This window comes from Thermobia domestica, chromosome 8 (genome assembly GCF_964235325.1).
Source record: "Thermobia domestica chromosome 8, izTheDome1.hap1.1, whole genome shotgun sequence".
Classification (NCBI taxonomy): Eukaryota; Metazoa; Arthropoda; class Insecta; order Zygentoma; family Lepismatidae; genus Thermobia; species Thermobia domestica.
This window is the reverse complement of record NC_137461.1, coordinates 194607147-194631547: the sequence shown is the minus strand read 5'-3', so window position 1 is coordinate 194631547 and position 24401 is coordinate 194607147. Positions and strand designations below refer to the sequence as shown.

At 40.0% G+C, this 24401-nt stretch overlaps 1 protein-coding gene across 1 annotated transcript in view; it reads right to left on the bottom strand.

Moving 5' to 3' along the window:
* Nucleotides 1-4126: 4126 nt before the first annotated feature.
* The window catches only part of LOC145692407 (uncharacterized), a 93523-nt gene continuing 73248 nt past the window's right edge, over nucleotides 4127-24401 (bottom strand). The window contains exon 5 of the mRNA XM_081767713.1: nucleotides 4127-4914. Coding sequence (XP_081623839.1) covers nucleotides 4740-4914 — 175 coding nt within the window. The 3' untranslated portion in view covers nucleotides 4127-4739. The remainder of the gene's footprint in view (nucleotides 4915-24401) is intronic.

Genomic DNA, 24401 nt, shown 5'->3' with positions numbered 1-24401 from the left:
TTTAATAAATAGTTCATAAACAGTGTGCCCAGGGGGTGCGCAAGAACCCTGAAAGTAGACTTTGGCACTATCTTTCTGTATGTAAGCCTATGTATTCATTAAAATCAGTGTTCAAGATAAACGTTTTAAAAAGAACATGATATCTATAAAACTATCTTTTACTGATGTTGTTATCCCACCAAAAATCCAGTTGCGGATTTTCCGCATTTTTGAATAAATAGTCCCAGTCCAGTGCGATTACGACAAAAATCGATCAAACTTAAAGTTCTTTTTTAAAAAGGTTAAACCCGTTAGAGTATGTTTTATGTTTTGCAAGTATACTTAAACAGTCCAAAAATTCTAGTTGTTGGATTTCCGCAACTTTTAAGGCTATTTATATGAGCAATATGTGTGGTATATCACAAAACACTATGGGAAATAATGTGTAGTGTTTGGTTTTTATGATGGTGAACTATCGTAAAGGATACAGAACACTGGGCATGAACAAAGAAACCATGAATACGCGTAATTGTCGAGTATTACATCCATGTTCGTTTATCTCAACAGGAATTTCTTTTTAACCCAAAGAATAAATTCGAATTCATATCACTTGTGACGAAATATTTCGTCAAATCTTTTTGTACCTTACATAAATCATCTGGAGATGCAGACACATTAGTTGTGTCAATCGTAACAAGTCTTGCAAAATCTGTCTCGTTAGTAATAGTCTGGGAGATTCAGATATTTTGGTTCTGATGATAACATTCGCAACAGCTGAGACTTACATGTTTATTTCCTGGCTCGAAACCACCACATAAGATATACAATAGTACCAAACTTTAGAGATGGTGATATGGTGAACTGCGTTGGGAGATATGGTGAACTGCAGTTTATTTCTGCATGTCTTCACTGGTTGTGATGGATCTTCTGCTCAACATAGTAAAGGAAAGAAAGTTGCCTACAAAATACTGAAAAAAAAGAACTGCGTCGAGAAATGGATGTTTTCAACAATCCATATCCAAGCAACGCATTAGTGACATTCAACTTAACAGTACTACCTTCAACAACAGCTGCTGCAAATCAGCATAGTCTCCTTGTGTTCTATCAAGTTTAGCAATGGAAAAATCAAGAGATCACTCCAACTGAAAGAGGCTGAAGAATCTGTGGCGATTGCCTTCTTCCTGTGACAACACTTGAACATCCTGCTCCAAAAGATTTGTTAAAGTTTATAACAAGCAACTGCCAGACGAACTGCAGAAACAATTGTGAGTGTAAAAGAAGAGAGCTAGATTGTACACCATTTTGTTGGCAGTGTAGTGAACATGCATGTGGTAGTAGCACTACTTTAATTCAAAATACAGACGAGGGAAGTGATGATGAAGCTGTCGCCAAAACCAACTTGTTTGAGAAGGAAATTAATGAAAACTGTCGACATTCAACAGCAAAACGCCAACGAGAAAAATAAGTCTCAAAGTACATTGGTGTATTTAGAACTCTTGTTTAAGTTCATTTATCATCACAAGACTTTTTACAGTGCCATATACACTGATCAGTATTTTAATTAGAGACAGCAGGACAGTTGCAGGAACCACACTGCAGAGGCTCCACAAACGAATCTCGAAGGAACTGTTGCCGCTTACTTCCTCTCTCGGTATCCGTGTCAGTCGAGTGTGTGATGAGCAAGACGAAGGACCTGAGTGCACTTAACCGTGGTCAAATCTTAGGGGCCAGACGACTGAGTAGTTCAATTTCCGAAGTGGTTGCGGGACTCGGATATTCAAAGGTAACAGTGTCAAGGGTGTATCGTGAGTAATTGGCTTCCGGTAAAACCGCACCCGCAAGGGCAAATTGCCGCAGTCAGGGGCGTATCAACGACAGGGGTAGACGCCAAGTGGCCAGCATTGTAACAACCGATAGACGGGCCACAGTGCGTCAAACCGCGGAGAGGTTCAACGCAAGACAACAACGCTGTGTCAGCAGCAACATAATTCGCAACCACCTGCTCGCCATGGAGTACAGCAACCATTGGCCCATGCGAGTATCCCTTCTAAAAGCGCAATACAGGAAACAACAACTAGCATAGGCAAACAAACACTGCCACTGGACTGTGGAAATGTAAAAAAGGTTGCCTGAAAAGATGAGTCACATTTCATATTGGTACATGTAGATGGACCGGTAAGGGTGCATCGCCAACCGAACGAGGCAATGGAACCACCGTGACAACAAGGAACTGTGCAGGCTGCTGATGGTGGTATTCTCATATTGGGCATGTTTAAGTGGAATGAAATGGGTCCTCTAACACGTGTAACACAGTCCTACACAGGTAAACGCTACTGCGATTTTCTGGACGACCATGTCATGTCATTTGCTCGGCTGTCCAGGTGGTTACCTCATCTTGCAGCAGAACAATGCTCAGGTCCACCGCTCTAGGATGGCAGCAAACTGGCTTGATTAGCACTTCTCTGATCTGGCAACACCTTCCTGGCCATCACGGTCACCGAACCTCAATCTGATTTAACATATCTGGAACGCCATGGAATGGTATCTTCGGCTGTGCACACTTTTCCGACTAAAATACAGGCTCTGTGGGAGACTTTGCAGCAGACATGGATTGAGATGCCACAGCAGCACTTCAGGTGCCTCGTGGAGTCCATGAGGCAGCGGGTAGCTGCCGTTATCAGAGCGAAAGGTAGTGCTACACTGTATTTAGGTAGCTGTCTATAATTTGACTGGTGGTCAGTGTATATTGTCTTCCTATTCGTAACTGCAATATTTTTAATTTAGCAGGTTAGGAAATGCGAAGAAGAATCTAAGCACAATTATAAAAGTTAGTACGTATTGGTGACTATTTAGTTAAATAGGAGAAATCATGAAACAGGATATAATGGTATTTGCTGTAAATCGGATACAAAATACATCTCAAATAATTCCGGTAAGTATACTTTTCTTCATGTTTAATAATTAATCCCTTGTTTAAAATCGCCAATTGTATTTTTTCCTAAAGTTATATTTTCAAGCATTAATAGATAAAGATTTAGGGTACACTGAACTACTCGTAACGTGGAGAAAAGTGTTAACTTATTATATAAACTATAATATTAGAAGTATAATAAAGAAAGAATGATACCTTTACGTTTATTGGCTTAGGAGCTATAGGGCAAAAACTACGTGCTGGGGAAAATTTCAAGATGGTGTACTGCTTATTAAAAATGGCGGAAACCAGCAAGTAGAGTTTTGGAACTGTTTTAGTATAAGAGCAATACATAGAACATATTCTAACACATTTAATCTTTTTAAAAAAGAACTTTAAGTTTGATCGATTTTGGATTTTTGTCGTAATCGCACTGGACTAGGACTATTAATTCAAAAAGGCGGAAAACCCACAAAGGATAAGGGGAAAAAACAAGGAATGTCCATGTATGTGCTTTTTCGGGTGCTTTGTCCTATCTGTTGGCGACTCTTGGTACTATTTGACTGTATATGCCATGCATGCCTAGATGTAAAAATGTCCATGTAAAAAGGGGCGAAAGATTTAATAATCCTATTCTTTTTACACGGTTTTCAATGTTAAAACGCCGCTTTCTCGAAAATGTAGTTTTGTGACATTCCTTCTTTTTTTCCCTTACCCTTCAACTGTATTTTTGGTGGGATAACAACAGCAGTAAAACACAGTTCTACAGATATCATGTTCTTTTTAAAACGTTTATATTGAACACTAATTTTAATGAATACATAGGCATACATACAGAAAGATAGTGCCAAAGTCTACTTTCAGGGTTCTTGCGCACCCCCTGAGCGCACTGTTTATGAACTATTTATTAAACTAGCCGGACTTTCAAACCTGTTGATACTTACCGGAATTTGCAATGGAAAGCCGTCTCAAATCACTAAATACCTTTCTCTTAACGCTAAATAATTCATTCATATATTTTTACAGAAATTGTGCGCAGTTTGAAGCTTTATTGCGCATCTGTGTTATTGTATATAGTGACAATATATACATCATTTTAAAGCTAATAAATTCCCAACAACGTTTATTTGAGCACTTTTTTCATATTTCTACTCTACTCTGTATGAGGCAATGAAAAGAATATGTCTTTTAGTACAGATCACAATTTTTCACTTTATCCTAAAGTTATGCAAAAATAGTTACTCGGAGAAAAGTGATAATAGCTTGTTACATTGCCTATGGCATTGGAAGTATAATAAAGAAAGAATGATCCTTCTATTTCAATTAGTTTAGTAGTTATGTGGCATAAACTAAGTGCATATGAGAAATCCAGGATGTCGGACTATTTATTGAAAATGGCGGAAAACCCGCAACTGGATTTTTTTTTATTTTCTGCAGGTAATAAGACCGGTACGTAGAACACATTTCAACAGGTTTCATCTTTTCATTTTTAATGTCTATCTCAAACGCTAATTTCACTGGACTATAGCTTCTAAGTTGAAATTAATTGATCCGTGTTGATTGAGACATTTTTATGCGTGCGTAGTGTACTCCTTCTTATGAGTCAATCTGGACCTTGCAGCACTAATAGTGAACACATTTTTTATAGATAGGAATGTGTATTTGTTTGAAGTTACATATGAATCGTCAAAGACAACTGCAATAATTGCATGACGGATTGTGCTGCCAATCCTTCATCGCCCTGTTATCATCTTCTTTAACATTATTCTTATTTTTCATGAGGCTTCCGTTACAAACTCGATTTATGTTGCCAGCAAATAATAATATTGACTTAGTTGGTATTGTTTATTTATTGATCACTCACGTCAATGTTAGGATTATCATATATACTTTTCTCAAAACTCTTAACGAATTCAAGCATGACTTTGTCCTTGACTTTACTGATGTTCTCATCACTTTTACCCAAAGAAATCAGTGCATCGCAGAACTCTCCACAGTCTCCACCAGTATAAGAGTTCATAATGCTGAAAATAAAATTATCCTTGATTAATATAAAAAAAATTGGATATTTTCAATAGACATAATGATGGTAAACAATTTCTACAGATACATTCTACAATACTATTAGTATTAAACGAAAAGTAAATATGTAAATTTGATAAACATATCAATCAATGGACCTCATTTAGCAGAACAAAATCATGTAGGTGACTGTAAATCCTCATGTGTGGTTCTCCAGAAGCCTAAATATTAATTATTCATGATAATCACGCTACATACTAAGATATAAAAGATTACGAAGCGTACTGTCATAAAGCATTATATTATGACACTACTAAGATGACAGTATACAGAATTGTTAACAATCATAATTAACTTTTGTTCAGTTTAGCGTCCCGTTGACCACCAAATCTATATGATATTTGGGCCTACGGCTAATCATCGAATTGAACCACACGAGGTCCCACCGAAAATCGAACTCATGTCTGCCGAACTATAAAGCCACAATTTGTTCAAAGATGAGACGTATCAATCGATAGATCACATCGAGCTGATCAAAAACCAAGATCCTTGACGGTAAATATTTATGCATAGTTTTCGAGAACATCCAAATAAATAAATTAATAAATTTTATGCAACCTAAAGGTAAGTCATATGTACTCAATGATAATTGGTAATTTTTATTCTATTGGAAAAGATTTATTTTTTAATGTTTAGTGTAAAAGAATATACCGTTAAATAGCATATTGTTTATTACTCGTCATCTTCTGACGGTGACACACATAATCCTGACAGTGAAAAATATAGGACTAGCTCAGGAGAGTAATGCTCCCGGAAGTAGGAACGGAGTTCTGATTGGTTGGCGCTATCTATGTCTTGCCACGTTGCTTTCAAATAGCAGAATTCAGACGATCGTTGTTTGTGGTCCTCGTGGCCGAGTGTGCTAGCGCTATATGCTAGTGATGAAAATCTCTTTTGGCGTGAGTTCAAACCCGGCCCGACGAAAGTTTTTTAAACATTTTTTTTAATATTTTTATAACACTTTTTAAATTAAAATAATACTCAAAAATGTGATTTACTTACTTTTGTGATAATAAGTAGTAGTAGTACTATGAACGGGTTAGAAGCCCCGCAGGGCTCGTTTTGTTTCCCTTGTAGTCCATGATATAAGGCTCGTTTTGTTCCCCTTGTACTAAATGATATGGATATTGTGACCAACTTAAAACAACTGACTAGGATAGCGCGTAAAACACCTGGCTAGAGTAGCGCGCGAAAAAACGTACTTCCGGGAGTATTACTCTCCCGAACGGGTCGTAAAAATATATTCCTACCAGTAGACGCATCCTAACAAGTAAACACATACTACTAACAGTGGTGAATATGTTACTTGTAAATACTCCTAACAATGAAGAATATTACTTGTAAACTAACTGTGTGACACAATAAAAAAAATCCTTTATGAGGTGCTGCCCACTAATAGTATTATTTTTGAAGCATTTTTTTAAAAATTACAACAAAACAACTTTGTCTTCCATATTTTTTACTGTAGTTTTATATTAATATGAGATAAATCTTCGGAAAAAACATCACTCTTATTATCTAGAACCTTTCAGTTCATTTATAACCAATCGCTTTTTTTAAATGCAGTTTCACTCCCATCAACAGGTGGGTGGGTCACAGAAGATAACACTTTATCCTGGGCCAGTGATATCAATTCAAGATGGTCAGAAGGTATTTTCGTCCCACCTCTCTTTGGTATGAATTAGAGGCGAGATAAACTACTTATTTTCAGTACCAATGAGTGTGAGCGATTTCCACCCACAGTCCGTTTTGAATAGTAACTCCAAACCAGCCTAACCCCTTGTGGTTCGCTGTATAATGTGTAAATGAAAACATGAATGCATTTTGGTTCTAAGAAATTTAATGTGATTCTCAGTTCTTTAGAAATGTTTGATCAGTGTGTTTTTTAAGTGTCTGGCTGGATTACACGGTTTGACAAGGAATCCAACTGTACACGTGAACAAGATTAACCTTGAGCTTCCAACTCGTCCTGGAGCACCTCTACCGTCTTCTTCTTTGTCTCCGGATAGATGGACCTAGTGACTCCAAAATCTGTTGCGATGAACCTGATGGTTTCTATCTTCCTGTTTATGTCGACTCGATCAGATTAAGAAGTGACTTTTGATATCGGGTTACAGCTTTGAGCGTAGAATAACTAACATTCAGTATCTGGATCTGACTCAGTGTCAAGACAAGAAATTGAGTTTTGTCTGAATGGTGACCAACAGCCAACGCCTAATTATTAGAATGTTGCAGCTGAAACTCCACGAAGACCACATCTAACAGACTCCCGGCAAGGATAGAGTAGAAAGACCCAGAAATTTCTCAATCATATAGTTTTATACGACTTAACACTTCCGTGATTTCCATTGTTCCTTTTCGCCCTGAATTGGCTTCTTTTATTATTAACATCAGGCGTTTGTCACCTCATGGCTTGCTCAGTATGTGTACGTAAGAAGATTTTCTTGACAACTCGTGATTCTACGAAGCATTCCTTGAAAACACACAGGCAATTACGAAGTACGTGTTCTCTCGCAGTTTGCGTTACAACATATCCATGAGTTTGCATTTACATTCTGTTTGAATATAATGCTTTCTTATTGTTTTATATTTTAAGTTTCCTTCCTTGTTCCCGTTTTAATGTTCAGAACTCAATCGACATATTTTCTATATCTAAGTCTTTTCTTAACTCTACTACATAAAACATAACATGTTACTAACAATAATAAGAAACATGTCGCGATGCCTATTGTTAATGATAATAAAATGACAGTGTCGTCCATTGTCTGAAATAAAAAAAAAATATATAATTGGTGTGTGTAGGTGATTGGAATAATGTAATTAGAATCTATAAATGCCATAACTATTTCCTCTCTTTCAGTGGAATTATGGAGTATTTTGTCATTATAACTTCTCACATTTGATTTGACATACTATATTTGTCTTTGACAAATTTTTATACTATGATATCTGCTTGGCTTAGTCACGCCTAATATGTAATACTAAACAATTGTTTTGCAATTATATTTAATCCGCATTTGCTTAGCTATTCTAAACTGCTACAATCACTGTATTTCTATATCCAATTTATTTAACTACTCATGTACTATTGTAATTGATTCTATTGTACTTTATCACATGATTTTTTATTACATTATACTTAATTACAATATCCTTTCAATTTTATCTTTGTGATGATAATAATAATATGAACTAATTCTCAGGAATATATCATTCACATTTTTATCTATCTATATATAATGTATCCTCGTTGGCAAAAGTGCCTTTACATCGCCGTGACGGGTATGTGACTGCGCAGTACTCTAAGGAAAGGATGGTTGCATAAGAATTTATGATTAATTTTGAAGAGTTTTTATTTTGACTAGGGAAATAACGTAGGTATAGAGAGTAAAGGCACAGATTTCAAGCATCAGTGCACTGTCATCTCTGTTTTTCAATTTATTGCCTTATATGTTAAGTTAAACACCACATCTGTCACTTATAGCGTAGATCATCTTACTTTTTAAAATTGCCACTTTAGCTTATTTGTCCAAACACTAATCTCCAAACATGATGTAGAGAGAAGAGAAAGAAAGAGATACAACATCTGTAAGATTTATGTAATTCATTAAGGAACTATAGGGACTGACTGAGCTAATTACTGCTACTAGCGTTTTTCACTCTTCAGGAATTTACTACGACATGTTTCCTAAGTCCTAAATCTGTGCATGAATTATATCATTCGCCTCACTGTACCACTGAGCCACTTCCTCCCCGAGTCAAACTGCCCAAAGTCAAAAGGATACGAGTCAAAAGGTCCCCGCAACAAAAGGATGCGAGTCAAAAGTCCCGAATCGAAACGCAACTCATCAAAAGAACCCGGGTCAAAAGGGGCCGAATCAAAACGCCCCTCATAAATAGAGCCCGGGTCAATAGGGTCCCACGACAAAATGACCCAAGTCAAAAAGCCATGTTTCAAACGGGCCCGTGGGGGAAAGGGGTCCGTAACAAAAGGACCCGAGTCAAACGGCCCTGTGTCAAAAGTTTCCCGGTTAAAAGGCCCGAGTCAAACGAGCCCGAGTCAAAAAGCCCCTCATAAAAAGAGTCCGGGTCAAAAAGGTTCCACGACAAAATGACCCAAGTCAAAAGGCCCTGCGTCAAACGAGCCCTGGTGAAAACCCACGCAACGGTGTTTGTCCACCACAAAGTTCAATTGGCATGGGCTCGGTTCGAACCCGGGATCCCAAGCAGCAGAGGTGAACGCTCTGCCACTGAGCCACCGCGGCCCCTGAGTCAAATGGCACTGCACCAAAGAGCCCGGGTCAAATGGTCTCCGCAAAAAAAGGACGCGAGTGGAGTCCCGAATCAAAACGCCCCTCATCAAACGGGCCCTGGTCAAAAGGAGCCGAATCAAAATGACCCTCATAAAAAGAACCCGGGTTAAAGGGTTCCTCGATAAAATGACCCAAGTCAAAAGGCCATGCGTCAAACGGGCGCAGGAAAAAAGGGGCACGCTGTAAGAGCACGAGTCAAACGGCCTCGGATTAAAAGGGTCCGAATCGAAAGGAACCGAATCAAAACACTCATCATAAATAGAGCCCTGTCAAACGGGTCCCACGACAAAATGACCCAAGTGAAACGGCCCAGGATAAAAAGGGTCCCGCTACAAAAGGTCCCGAATCAAACCGGCCCGAGTCAAAAGGCCCCTCAAAAAAAAGCCCAGGTCAAAGGGTTCCACGACAAAATGACCCAAGTCAAAAGACCCTGCGTCAAACAAGTCCGGGTGAAAACCCACGCAACGTTGTTTGTCCACCACAAAGTTCAATTGGCGTGGGCTGGGATCGAACCCGGGATCCCAATCAGCAGAGGTGAGCGCTCTACCGCTGAGCTACCGCGGCCCCTGAGTAAATGGCACCGCGTCAAAGAGCCCGGGTCAAATGGTCTCCGCAACAAAAGGGCGCGAGTGAAGTCCCGAATCAAAACGCCCCTCATCAAACAGGTCCTTGGCAAAAGGAGCCGAATCAAAATGCCCCTCAAAAAAAGAGCCTCGGTTAAAGTGTCCCTTTATAAAATGACCCAAGACAAAAGGCCATGCGTCAAACAAGCCCAGGAGAAAATGGGGCCCGCTGCAAAAGGGACCGAGTCAAATGGCCCCGGATGAAAAGGGCCCGAATCGAAAGGAGCCGAATCAAAACGCCCCTCATAAATAAATCCCGGTCAAACGGGTCAAACGACAAAATGACCCAAATCAAAAGGCCCTGCGTCAAACGAGCCCTGGTGAAAACCCACGCAACGGTGTTTGTCCACCACAAAGTTCAATTGGCATTGGCTCGGATCGAACCCGGGATCCCAAGCAGCAGAGGTGAACGCTCTGCCACTGAGCCACCGCGGCCCCTGAGTCAAATGGCACCGCACCAAAGAACCCGGGTCAAATGGTCTCCGCAACAAAAGGGCGCGAGTGGAGTCCCGAATCAAAACGCCACTCATCAAACGGGCCCTGGTCGAAAGGAGCCGAATCAAAATGCCCCTCATAAAAAGAGCCCGGGTTAAAGGGTCCCTCGATAAAATGACCCAAGTCAAAAGGCCATGCGTCAAACGGGCGCAGGAAAAAAGGGGCACGCTGCAAAAGAGCCCGAGTCAAACGGCCCCGTACTAAAAGAGTCCGAATGGAAAGGAACCGAATCAAAACACTTATCATAAATAGAGCCCTTTCAAACGGGTCCCACGACAAAATGACCCAAGTCAAACGGTCCAGGATAAAAAGGGTCCCGCTACAAAAGGTCCCGAATCAAACCGGCCCGATAAAAAAGGCCCCTCATAAAAGGAGCCCAGGTCAAAGGGTTCCACGACAAAATGACCCAAGTCAAAAGGCCCTGCGTCAAACGAGTCCGGGTGAAAACCCACGCAACGGTGTTTGTCCACCACAAAGTTCAATTGGCGTGGGCTCGGATCGAACCCGGGATCCCAAGCAGCAGAGGTGAACGCTCTGCCACGGAGCCACCGCGGCCCTTGAGTCAAACGGCACCACACCAAAGAGCCCGGGTCAAATGGTCTCCGCAAAAAAAGAGCGCGAGTGGAGTCTCGAATCAAAACGCCCCTCATCAAACGGGCCCTGGTCAAAAGGAGCCGAATCAAACTGCCCCTCATAAAAAGAGCCCGGGTTAAAGGGTCCCTAGATAAAATGACCCAAGTCAAAAGGCCATGCGTCAAACGGGCCCAGGAGAAAAAGGGGCCCGCTGCAAAAGGGCCCGAGTCAAACGGCCCCGGAATAAAAGGGCCCTAATCGAAAGGAACCGAATCAAAACGCCCCTCATAAATAGAGCCCGGTGAAACTGGTCCCACGACAAAATTATCCAAGTCAAACGGGCCCAGGATAAAAAGGGTCCCGCTAAAAAAGTTCCCAAGTCAAACGGGCCCGAGTCAAAAGACCCTTCATAAAAAGAGCCCGGGTCAAAAGGGTTCCACGACAAAATGACTCAAGTCAAAAGAGTCTGCGTCAAACGAGTCCAGGTGAAAACCCACGCAACGGTGCTTGTCCACTACAAAGTTCAATTGGCGTGGCCTGGGATCGAACCCGGGATCCCAAGCAGCAGACGTGAACGCTCTACCACTGAGCCATTGTGGCCCCTGAGTCAAACGGCCCTGCGTCAAAGAGCCCGGGTCAAATTGTCTCCGCGACAAAAGGGCGCGAGTGAAGTCCCGAATCAAAACGCCCCCTATCAAATGGGCCCTTGTCAAAAGGGGCCGAATCAAAATGCCCCTCATAAAAATAGCCCGGGTTAAAGGGTCCCTCGACAAAATGACCCAAGTCAAAAGGCCCTGCGTCAAACAGGCCCAGGTGAAAACGGGCTCGCTGCAAAAGGGCCCGAGTAGTCAAACGGCCCCGGGTTAAAAGGGCCCAAATCGAAAGGAACCGAATCAAAACGCACCTCATAAATAGAGCCCGGACAAACGGGTCCCTCGACAAAATGACCTCAGTCAAAAGGACCTGTATCAAACGGGCCTTTGTCAAAAATGGGCCCGCTATAAGGGGGCCCAAGTCAAGCGGCCCCGCGTCAAGAAGGCCTGGGTCAAAATGTCACCACAACAAAAGGGCCCGAGTCAAAAGGCCCCTAATTAAAAGGGCCCCGGTCAAAAGATCTCAGCAAAAAAAGGGCCGAGAATAGTTTGTTAACGCAAAAATTTGTGATTTAGGTAACGATAATAAACATAACAATTATAATGACTGTCTGCCTTTTTGCATTACGTTACTATACTCAGAATTTTTGCTAAGACTGTTAAGAAATGACAACCAACATCAGTAACAGAGGCGACTTTTGATGGAAGTTACGATTTTAAAAATTAACGTTTTACGAATGTAATCCACGAGAACTGCGCAAATGTATGGTGGAATTTCATTTACGGTGGAAAACATTAATGGTCTCAAAACAAACGTTCAAAAAAAGAAAAAAACACAACCACTTTTTGTTCATTGTTATGCAAATTTTATTATTATTATTATTATTATTATTATTATTATTATTATTATTACTTTTCTATTATCATCATTAATAATAATAATAATATACAAGGTCAGTGGTAGCCCATGTTTTCAAACCAGTATACGCCACTGCTCTAAACTATTAACTCTATATTAACATCGGTTGTCTTTCGATCATTTTATGTTACTCCGTCCCACTCCTCAAGGTGTGCAAGGGTTCCTTCTTAATCCTTGCCCCAAGGCAAGAAAAGCAAACAATATTTTCGCAAACACTTCCAGGCTTAGAGAGGGAGTGACTCAACGCACACAGCTCGCTGTGTAGCTGCAAGAGACCCATGGGTAATTGTCCTCTTGTTAAAAGACGTTTAGTCAGTAACTATCAAGGTCAGTTCCAGCAGCAACAACTAGTCCCTTCTGTTTACTTTTCACGAATATTTTTCACCTTCATGCGTACAGGTCACGTATTGTGTAGATTAAACGACATGTTTCAAGTATATATTCCCAAAAAGATATGAGTTCTCAAAAGGCAAAAACATGTAGCTATTTTTGTTTTCCCCTTTTCTATTAGCCAGTGGAAGTGTGTATGGTTGTTTCACATCCCTCTTGTAGTTTGCTTACTATTCCTTCTTCTTTTTAGTTGATCTTTTGGCTATGAATACCACCGCAACAAGTCGTGGTTCTTATGATAGTGGCATATTTTCGACCCCGAGAAATTACGGAAATAATAAATAATGTAGACTACGATGCTTTTGAAACGGACGATGAACGTAGTTTGTAGGAAGATTCTAGCATCAATTTGTGACACACATGCCTTTTTTCATATAGCCTCGCTGCTGAACGGGACGTTAAACCAGTGGCGGAATAGATATACACATTATATATACAGGGTGGCCCATTTTAATCTTTCCACGGAAATATCTCGAAAACGTTTGAGCATAAATAAACTGAACAAAAACTCAAATAGGAAATACCATGGGGCAAATCGAACGGCGATGTCGCGATGCCCCCAGAGCCGCTTTTCAAGCGGGCCCGGAGCTAAATTAAAAATATTAAATGGAAACATGGGGCGAGTGAGACTTCATTCGATAGATCTTTAAAAACTAAGAAGCGATGTGGCAAAAGATTTTTCATATCGGTCACCGTGTTCAAAATGGCCGTCAAAATATGTTACCTGTATCACATAAACGTCCAGTACCACTAATATGGAAACGGTTGAACATAAATCAACCAAACAAAAACTCAGATAGGAAAGTCGTGGGGCAAATCGAATAATGTTTTTGCGGTACCCCCATGGCCGCCTTTCATCTTAGCCCAGACCCAACTTTAAAATTTTATATGAAAATATGGGTCACGTGATACCTCGTTCGATAGGTCTTCATACACTAAACAGCGTTGTGACAAAAGATTGTTCATATGGGCCATCGTTTTCAAAATGGCCGCCAACACATCTTGCCTGTATCAGATAAAACGGCCAGTACCACTAATATGAAAACGGTTGAAGATAATGACGGATGAACAGAATAAAACTCCTATAGGAAATCATAGAGGGTATTTATCATTCCACGGCTCGAAAATGTTGCAACGGAGGAGAAGATGATTAGAGTAAAGGTGCCATAATGCAAAGGAGGAAATCTAATTCCTAGAAAACGGTCCAACGATAAGTGGATGAAGCGGGCGGGAAGGAACGGTGAAATTCCAAACGAGAACCTTAGTTTTTGCAAATTGTATCTACACAACAAAATTATCTGATACATGTTTTTTTTATGAGATATATGTCTGTAATGGAAAAAAGTAGGTAAAATTCTTGTAAAATGGTACCTTCCATTTTGATTGCAGGAAATAATTTGTGCAAAATGAATCAACTGAAATGCGAAACCAATTTGTCGAACAATGTAATTTTAGAACAATGTGTAGAAACGTTGGTTTTTTCAAAAGTCGTCTGCAGAATATTAGTTCATTACAGTACCAGTCACTTTTACACCCCAAGTGTTTCAGGAGCTCCTCCGTGGCTAAGCGGTTAGCGTACGCGCCATTGGCGTGGGAGACCCGGGTTCGGTTCACGGCGGGAGCACGTGTAGTTCGGATTGCACGTTAATCAGTAGGCCCATGTCACATATAGCCTCGCTGCTGAACGAGACATTAAACCCAAAATCAACTCAACCAAGTGTTTCAGACAAACCATACCTATTGCAAGTAAATGTGGGGTTCTCATTTGAAATTTTACCATTCACTTCCGCTTCACCCCTTACGGAAGGAGATCGGAAAGATAATTTTCTAAGAATTAGAGTTCCTCTTTAGCATTATCACTTATACTTTAATAATCTTTTTCTCCATAGGATCATTCTCGAGGCGTGGAATGAATAATACCCTCCGTGATTTCCTATAGGAGTTCTATTCTATTCATACGCTATTATTTTCAACCGTTTTCATATTAGTGATACTGGACGTTTATCTGATATAGGTAACATATTTTGGCGGCCATTTTGAATACGGTGACTTATATGAAAAACCGTTTGCCACATCGTTTTTTAGTTTTTAAAGATCTATCAAATGAAGTGTCACTCGACCCATGTTTCCATTTAAAATTTTTAAGTTGGCTTCGGGCCCACTTGAAGAGCGGCCCTAGGAGCACCCTGATATCATCATTCGATTTGCCCAATGGTAATTCTTATTTGAGTTTTTGCTCAGTTTATTTATGTTCAACCGTTCTTGAGATATTTCCGTGGAAAGATTAAAATGGGCCACAATGACCCATATATATAGTAAAACCTGTCATTGTGGCCACTTGTCTATCTTGGAAGTTGGCCACATTGAAACAGTGTTTACCCTATGATGATAATGATAAATTTACCTGCATATCTTGGCCACGCAAAGTACCATTTTGTTGTTTTTCTTAACTCTTTCGTATTCCCATACGTGAAGCAGCTGATCTGTATTTGTAAGTGGAGACAAAGAAGCATAGATTCCCACGATTTGTTCTTGGTAGTCAAAGGCCAGAACACTACTCTGATAAAGGGTTGGGGAAGGAAGATATGAATAAGAAAAAGCACGTACAGGAATTCCGGAAATGGTTGCACGTATTTGTTTACCCTATCTGTTTTGGTAAAATAATTAGCTATAGTCTATCAGCTCCGATCATCAGTGGGGAGCTTTAGTAATTTCGGAAAATTCTCAAGGCTAAAGCTAACCATCTCAATTCTCAACTATTGGCACATGACTTCTTGTCAAAAGGTAGTGGAGGTTTGAAATATGAATTCCCTTAACATTTCTCAAAACATCTTTTGCTCCGAGGGAAACACTTGTAGCTCATTAACAAAAAGTAGTTAAATGATTAATCTATATACATTATTTTAAAGTAGCTGCCGTGCCATTGCTTATTAACAACCAAGTAATACTAGAAATCCTATTCTAAAAATACACGAATCACACTTATGTTCTGTAAGTTGACCACTTTTCAATGGAACCAATGTTGACCAGCATACACAGGTTTCGCTGTACATATATATATAGTATTTGTAAGGTATATGTTTACTCTCTCCCTTTAAGTATAAAATTTTATAATTAGTGAAATTTGGTGAATAGTTTTTTTTTCGAAGCATAGATTTCTGAATGGTACCTCATTTGCAAGAAATGGGGGCATTACTTCCCCATATCCCCCTTAGGGATAGTCATTTCTAAATACCTTAGAAATGAACTGTAAAGTAAACAAAAAAAAACGATAGAAGTAAAAAACCAAATACCTTACAACACCTAACTTAATACCTAATACCAAATACCTTAACTAATACCTTACAGTTTTGTGAATGAGCTCCATACCCTGTTCTTCATTTCGGCGAAAACATTAATAACTTTTTTTTAATTCAGGTATCCTACAAAGCTTCCATACCAAGTTCTTTATTGTAAGTATCCGTAATTCAGAAAGTTTGTCATGCTGTTTGTTAAGTAAGTTACACTCTTTTCAGGGCATTCATTGAATGTTTGCAAAAAACTGGAGTTGATGGAATGCTCAATACCATATTTAGCAGCTTCGTTTTTCCTGATATATGCTTTGAGGTTCATTACTGAGAATATATTTCAAGTATTCAGGAAGAAAAATATGTTTGTTCTGTCGGAACATATGTTGATAAGTTCATTCTTAAGCTGATCTGAGCAAAAAGTATTAGGAAAGGTGGATATCAAGTCATTCAGTTTGCCGTATGGAAGAATTTGTTGATATATACTAAATATTCTATAATTTATTAGTTCTTTAATGACCAGATTTTTGTATTTTTCAAATCTTTCATCTGCACAATTATTGAGGGAAGAATCTATTTTAATATAAACAAAGTAGAGTTTGTTTCTGTGTCTATCTAAATATCTTTGTGTCTGTGTGCGCCAGCGGAGCAGACGAGTGGACCGAGTTACCAAAATTTGGTCACGAGTACCTTGATCCAGGCCCCAGACCAAGACAAAAAGGTTTCTCTTTTTCAAAATTCGAACCGGGGGGGATTTACCGGGACATGTAAAAGTACTGGTCACTCTCGCGAAAAATATAAAAGTGATAGAATTGCCAATGCATCTAAACTTTTCGTTAGGGAGTCTTATTTTTTTTATTCTCATGTTGGAGACATATAGGGACAATATATATATATATATATATATATATATATATATATATATATATATATATATATATATATACTAATGTTCTTCAAGGATACAACAATTTAACATTTTATAGAGGGAGCTCGAAAGATGGTTTAAAATAAAAACAAATAAGAAGAAATAGCGGTCTGTTTCTGTCACTTACAAATCCAGCTTAAAATGAAGATAGGTAGCCCTGTAAACGTAGAGAGAACAGCAACTGTCTTTTAGCAAGTACTACAGTGAAACCTCTATCAACGGACATTTCCCGTAACGGATATATTTTGTAATCCCCAAACACTGTAATAGGAGAAAACATATTGATAAACCTCTCTAAAGCGGACACTCTCTAGTACGGACACGGACTGTCTTTCCTATCTTTTATAGGTATTATTTACCTCGGTATTAAGGACACTTTCTCTAGAAACAAGTTGGAAAGTGCAGTAAAAATACATTTTTAGTAATTCATACATGTGTCATCAAGGAAGCATTGTGACATTTTGCCTCCTCAACTGGCTGCTCAGCAACCCAGAGGAAGTCTCTGTTTAACAACACTCTCATGTCCTTTGCTTACATCCACTCCCACCCAAACTGTTTTAGACAGAAAAGTGTTTGACAGTTACCCACAATTTGGGATGACACGTTATGGTACTGTTCCGCTAGAATCTGTAAGCAAGCAGAAGACAAGTTTGGTATTTTTGGCCCGCGGGTACACATATTTTCTGAAAAAAGACACTACTGGACTGCAATTAACTCACAAATTAAAACAACATACCGAAAATGTAGTAATTAGTAGCAAGTATAAAGGGCAGAGAATTATATCATCTTATTTCCATGTTGTGCCTCGAACATAGAGTATTGGGTGGCTGAGGATAATTCAGGCATTTTTGTAATATTCGTAAATACATGGTTCATGCAAAAATATTTGTTTTCTAATTGTGCATTACCTTGTTTACTAATTTACGTCATAAAATATTGAAACCTCTCTAAGGCGGACACCTCTCTATAGCGGACAATTTTTGATTCCCCATGGCTGTCCGCTTTAGAGAGGTTTCACTGTACTACATAGCACGAGTCTTTGGACTTCGCACGTGGTTGTTTGTTTCTCCTACGCTTCTATAGGAATAATGTTCAAGGTTTCGTGAGATCCATTACTTTCTGTCTTTCATACGCAAGCATTAAAAAAAAGCTCAGAATCAATTATAGGAAATTTTAAGTTCAGAATCTAAATTGCAAAATTTTAAGTTAGTAATTTAGGCTTAATGGCTTAATACATATAACATTCTAAAGGGTAGACGCTGTCTCCCCTGTCTCCCCTCAGGCCTTGCCACTGCGTTAAACTCAAAATCAAAACTCAACACATACCTCTTTTTATTTAAAAATATTGTGTGGTATACAATATGCGGAATTCAAGATGGTTACTATGATGTATACTAAATCATTTAACGCAGTTTCTACACCAATGCCAAATTGTAAGATTTGCTTTTCCTCCGTCTATGCATCTCTTTGTTACTGCCCTATCATGATACATTTTTTCTATTAGATACATATGTCAAACATAGCACACACTGTCTCAAACAAAGGATGGGGGCCGCGGTGGCTCAGTGATAGAGCGTTCACCTCTGGTGCTTGAGGTCCCGGGTTCAAACCCTGCTCCCGCCAAGTGAACTTTGTGGTGGACAAACACCGTGTGCGTGGGTTTTCTCGGGGTTCTCCCGTTTCCTCCCACCTTCTTCATTCCACCATTTCATTCATCTCTCATTATCACCGTCTCCTTTAGCCTAACCGGCATAACCGTGGGACATAAAACTCAAAGATTTTATTTCATTTTTTTCAAACAAATGATGTGTAATAAATGAGTTCACATTCTCATTTGTGGGAATATTCAAGCCTAAGTTGAAGTGTAAAATCATAACCTTTTACATTTAAAACAATATTGTGTGATATGCAATATGGCGGAATACAAGATGCCTTCCATGGTGACCACACTCCAAATCAATGCAGGTTTTGCAATAATACCACTTGTAACATTTATTTTTCCTCCGTCCGCGCATGTCGTTATTATTGTTCTGTTCCAATACTTTTCACGAACCCTGTATGCAGATCCACATGTGTATTCTCACAGTAAAATTAAACTAATCTTTTCCACAGAATATTTTTCATACTATACTTTGATCCAAGGGTAGAAATGGAATTTTACAAGTAAGGGGGAAATCAGCAATAGATAAAGTTTCATTGGGCTATGTCACGAGAATACAAACTCAGAAAGACAGGAGTCAGGGCAGACTGGCCAGAGCCGTTAGGCCGCAATCACGGCCTAGGCGCTCTCAGAAAAAATTATGAAACAGTAAAGAAAGAAAGAGAAAGAGAGAAAAGCTAAAACAGAAGAAAGCTAAATAATTCGGTAGATCACTGTTATTATGCTGCCAACACACACTCCTCTTCCATCCTTTCATCAATCAGTAAGTTATCTTTTTCAATAAGGTCCTTTTGTTACTGGATTTGTGGCTAGGTCCATCTTTCACTATGGTCTTTAATTATCAGAAACTGTGATTTAGTTTGTACCTGGGGCCTTGGAGCCTTCTTTCAATATATTGGGCAGTTGGGACCTTTTACATTACATTGAGCAGTTGTGGCCCTGAGTCCTTTATTCATTATATTGGGCAGTTGGGGACCTTCTTTCATTTCATTGAGCAGTTGGGCTCCTAGGCACTTTCTTCATCATGTTCAGCTGTTGGGACCTGGAACTTTTTTCATTATATTGGGCAGATGGGGCCCTTTCATCGTTGAAGACTGGAGTCTGGTTTGTAGCTGGGTCCATATTTAACCACAGGCTGACTGGTCCTTTATGGTTGTTAATACATCTTGTAGGTCTATTTTTGATAACTCAAAAATGGAAAAACGGCGTATTTTTAAAAAAATTATTTTCTATCAAAAACGTTTATAAAATTGCAGGAGAAAACAGTGGAAGACGGCAAGAAAGCGGGCATTTTCAGCATAATGGTTGATTCTATTTAAGATGTTTCAGTGCTGAATCAGCTTACTATAGTAATTCGCTGTGATATAAGCGGTCAAGTATTTGGGTGGCTGTTAGCAGTTGACGTAAAGAGTGACACTATAAGACAAGTAACTTAAAATGAAAACAAAACAGTACTTTGTGCCAACAATGTTTTGATCTCTGATATTGTAAGTTGCTCTTTTGATGGAGCTGCTAACTTGAGTGGATGCTATAAAGGAGTTAAAGCATTACTGGAGAAGGATAATCCTGAAATCATTTACACCCAATGCATGGCTCAAGCTCTTAATTTGGCTATGACAAATTTGACTGAGTAGATCCCTGAAGCTGCAAACTTATTTGGTGTGGTTGAAACCAGTACCGTGTTCTGTCTGAATACTACAAAAGAAAGAATGTTTGGAAGTTAATAATTGATGCAAGCCACGAGGAACATGACAAACTATGAAAAGTTCAACAAGTTGGTGCAACACGATTGTGGAGCAAAAACAAGGCACTGAATGCGGTAGTCAACACTAACGAGTTTCGCTACGAAACATGAAGCCAAGCCTGTCAGCGATGGAGACGACTGTCTATCATCATCAAGATTTCTTTCATTTTTATTGTTCCTCAATGAGATGTACAGGACAGGAGTTTTAATGCGAAATCAACATTTCAAGCTAAACTTTGCTGAATAAATTGACAGAATTTAACACTGTAATGATGTGCTCTGTGTTTCAGGACTTGTTTACAGAAACGAAGCATGTTTCAAAATACCTGCAGTCTCACGGATTGGACAACTTGCTGCAGTAGCTTCAGAAGAAAATAGAGGCAAAAGATGTCTGTTTAAGCTTTACGAAAATACAAAAATATTTTGTGTGAAAAAACAACAGCTTGTGCAATCTGGTGTAGAGATAGCAATGGAAAAAGACTTTCCGCCCAGAAGAATCTTAAAGAAGAAGAAAATGTCAGGAGAGCTTGCGGCAGTTGAACTGGGAAAGAACTTAAATATAAGTGAAAATGATTTATTCAGAATAAAAAACTTCAACGAAAATTCTAAATACAGCTGTTACATGTGTCAGTGATAGATTTAAGCAGCCAAATGAACTCCAAATGCTGGATCCCAAGTACTTTTCGGAAATCGGGAAGAATGGTGTGTCTGCAGGAGCTTTCAGAGTTCTTGCGAAAAAAATAAATATAAAATAGGAAAAAATATATTTAAATACAAAGATCTAAAGCAGTTCTTTGTCGTGTATTCTGTCACAAAACGTTCTGGTTTTTGATGATCCTGAAGAGAATGATGTCCCTGAATCCGTAGAAGATGATGATTATGCATCTGAGCATGCTATGGGAGATGGAACATTTTGGACGGGATTCACGGCAAGAGTGATAATGATGCTGCAAACACCTTGTGTAAAAAATTTTTGTCATGTGCAGGGAAAATTTTGTACCAATTTCTGTCAGTCTAGTTGTTTTAATAATTTATACATTGCATACAAACATGCGTTGTCCCTACCATGCACACAAGTGACATGTGAAAGGTGCTTCTCAAAGTTAAAGTTAGAGAGTAAACAAATCTCAGAGCTAATTTGTGTGAAGACATTTTGGACACATTTTTACTAATGAAAATGGAAACATATGTTAAATTTAGTGTCTGTGAATGAAGTTATTCAGGAACTCTGCAATTCATAATCTGTACTGAAAAGAATCTTAACGTTTTAATATTATTAGTTTTTTAGTTGTTCAGCAGTGTTTTTCATTTTCACTAAAACGCCGTGTTCATTCCAGAGTCAAAAGTTATTATTAGTTGTTTGTTACAATTTTCAGTACGCTGTTCTGTTCTTTCCACAGTAAAAAGCTATTGGCTACTATTTGTTTAGTGTTTCAGCTACTATACAGAGTGTCTCAAAAGTCCCATGACATACGGTAACTCTCTTATTATCAGAGTTACAACAAAATGTAGGAGGGGAAACCGTCTCCAAATATAATGTTTTCAATCTAAAGTGCAAGAATTTTTCAAATCGGACAAGCAGTTTGGGCTGTACGCTCTATATGCTCATAATGTTACATGAAAATGCAACGTTACCATTTATCTGGACCCAGAACATAAATGAATGAAGTTATTGTCTATTAAAAACTTTATTTGAAGACGGTATCTCCTCTTACATTTTGTTGTAACTCTGATAATAACAGAGTTATCCTAAGTCAAGGGGACTTTTTAGACACCGGGTTTTCTCTGTCTCTCTTTCGACAGTGCTTTGACTTAATTCAATATTCATTTATGCATTGATCTATTTTGAAATTTCACCGAAATTTGTCTGCAGCGCGGCTGTATAAGATAGACCAGGTTTGTTTCGGGGAGGCATGAGCCCCCGAGCTCATAGCTGGTTGCGCCACTGTTTGTACGATATTTTAGAAATTGATATTATAGTGTGAGAGCCCTCCATGGTATCCGCGGCCTAGACCCTAATACACCCAGTCCGCCTATGACGGGAGTGCAAGCAAACTTTCATGGAGAACGACTTAAGCGAAAGCGATTGTTGCAAACCAATCAACAAGCAAACAAAACTAATATCACAACTCAAATTTCCTTTTTGTTACTAATAACCACAGATATATTTCCTTCTTTTGCACAAACACTTCAATTTACTAAGAGGACACAAGCAACTTGTGTATGCTTGATCTCCAATCTTGCTTTGATCTAAAGCTTTTTACCCGTGAAACAGTATTTACCGGGCCCTTTTGACCCGGGATCTTCCTGAATTGTGGCACTTTGACGCGAGGCCTTTTTGACTCAAACCCGGCTGACGCCTGGCCGTTTTAGCCCGTGCCCTTTTGTAGCGGTGCCCCTTTGACCAGGGCCCGTTTGACGTAGTTCCCTGTTGACTCGGGCCGTTTTGTCGCAGAACCCTTTTGACCCAGGGTCTTTTGACGCAGCGCCCTTATGACCCGGGCCCTTTTTTCGCGGAGACCTTTACCTGGGCCCTTTCGATGGGGGATTGTTTTGACTCAGACATTTTGTAGCGGGACCACATTTGACCCGGGTCCGTTTGACGCAGGGCCCTTTTGACTCGAACCCTTTTGTCGTGGGACTCTTTTGACCGGGGCCCTTTTGATGAGAGACGTTTTGATTCGGCCCCTTTTGACTCGGGCCCTTTTGTTGCGTAGACTTTTGGACCAGGCCCTTTTGACACCGGGCCGTTTGATTTGGGCTTTTTATAGTGGAGCCCCATTTCACCTGGGCCCGTTTTACGCCGAGCCCTTGCGATATGAGACCTTTTGTCGTGGGACTCTTTTGACCCGGGCTCTTTTGATGAGGGACGTTTTGATTCGGGCCTTTTGACTAAGGCCCTTTTGTAGCGAGGACATTTAATCGGCCCGTTTGACGCCGGTCTGTTTGACTCTTGTCCTTTTGTAGCGGGGCCTCTTTTTGACAAGGGCCTGTTTGACGCAGTGTCTTTGACTCGGGTCCTTTTGTTGTGGAACCATTTTAACTCGATCCTTTTTTATGAAGAGCGTTCTGATTCGAGCCCTTTTGACTCAGGCCCTTTCGTTGCCGAGACCTTTTGACCCAGACCCTTTTGACGTGGCGCCGTTTTGACTCGGGTCTTTTGTAGCGGGGCAATTTTGACCAGGGCCCGTTTGACGCAAGGCCCATTTGTCGCGGACCCTTTCGACCCAGGTCCTTTTGCTGAAAGGTGATATGACTCGGGCCTCTCTTGCGGAGACCTTTTGAACCGGGCCCTTTTATGCGGGGCCCTTTGACTGGGCCCTTTTTAGCGACGATCATTTTTGACCCGGGCCCGTTTGACACAGGACCTTTTGACTCGGACCTTTTGTTGAGGGACCCTTTAGGCCAGAGCCCTTTTTATGAGGGGCGTTTTGATTCTGGCCCGTTTGATTCAGGCCCTTTTGTTGCGGAGACCTTTTCACCCGGGCGCTTTTGCTGCATGGCCCACTCGGACCCTTTTGCAGCGGGGCCCCTTTTTGACACGGGCCCTTTTGACGCAGAGCTTTTTGACTCGGATTCTTTTTTGTGTGATCCTTTTGCCCAGGGCCCTTTTTATGAGGGACGTTTTGATTCGGGTCCTTTTGACTCAGGCCATTTTGTTGCGGAGACCTTTTCACCCGGGCACTTTTGACGCGCGGTTTTTTGGTCTGGCCCTTTTGTCGCGGGCCGTTTTGACTCTGGCCTTTCTGTGTTTGTCCTTTTGTCTGCCCTTCTGACATGGAACCCTATATATAAGGCAGAAGCTGAAATACCTGGGAAAGGGGGCCTGGTGGAGTATGAGTAAATCAATGATCGATCGATCCAGGACGCAGTAAAATTAATTACACCACTGTTCATATCTCTT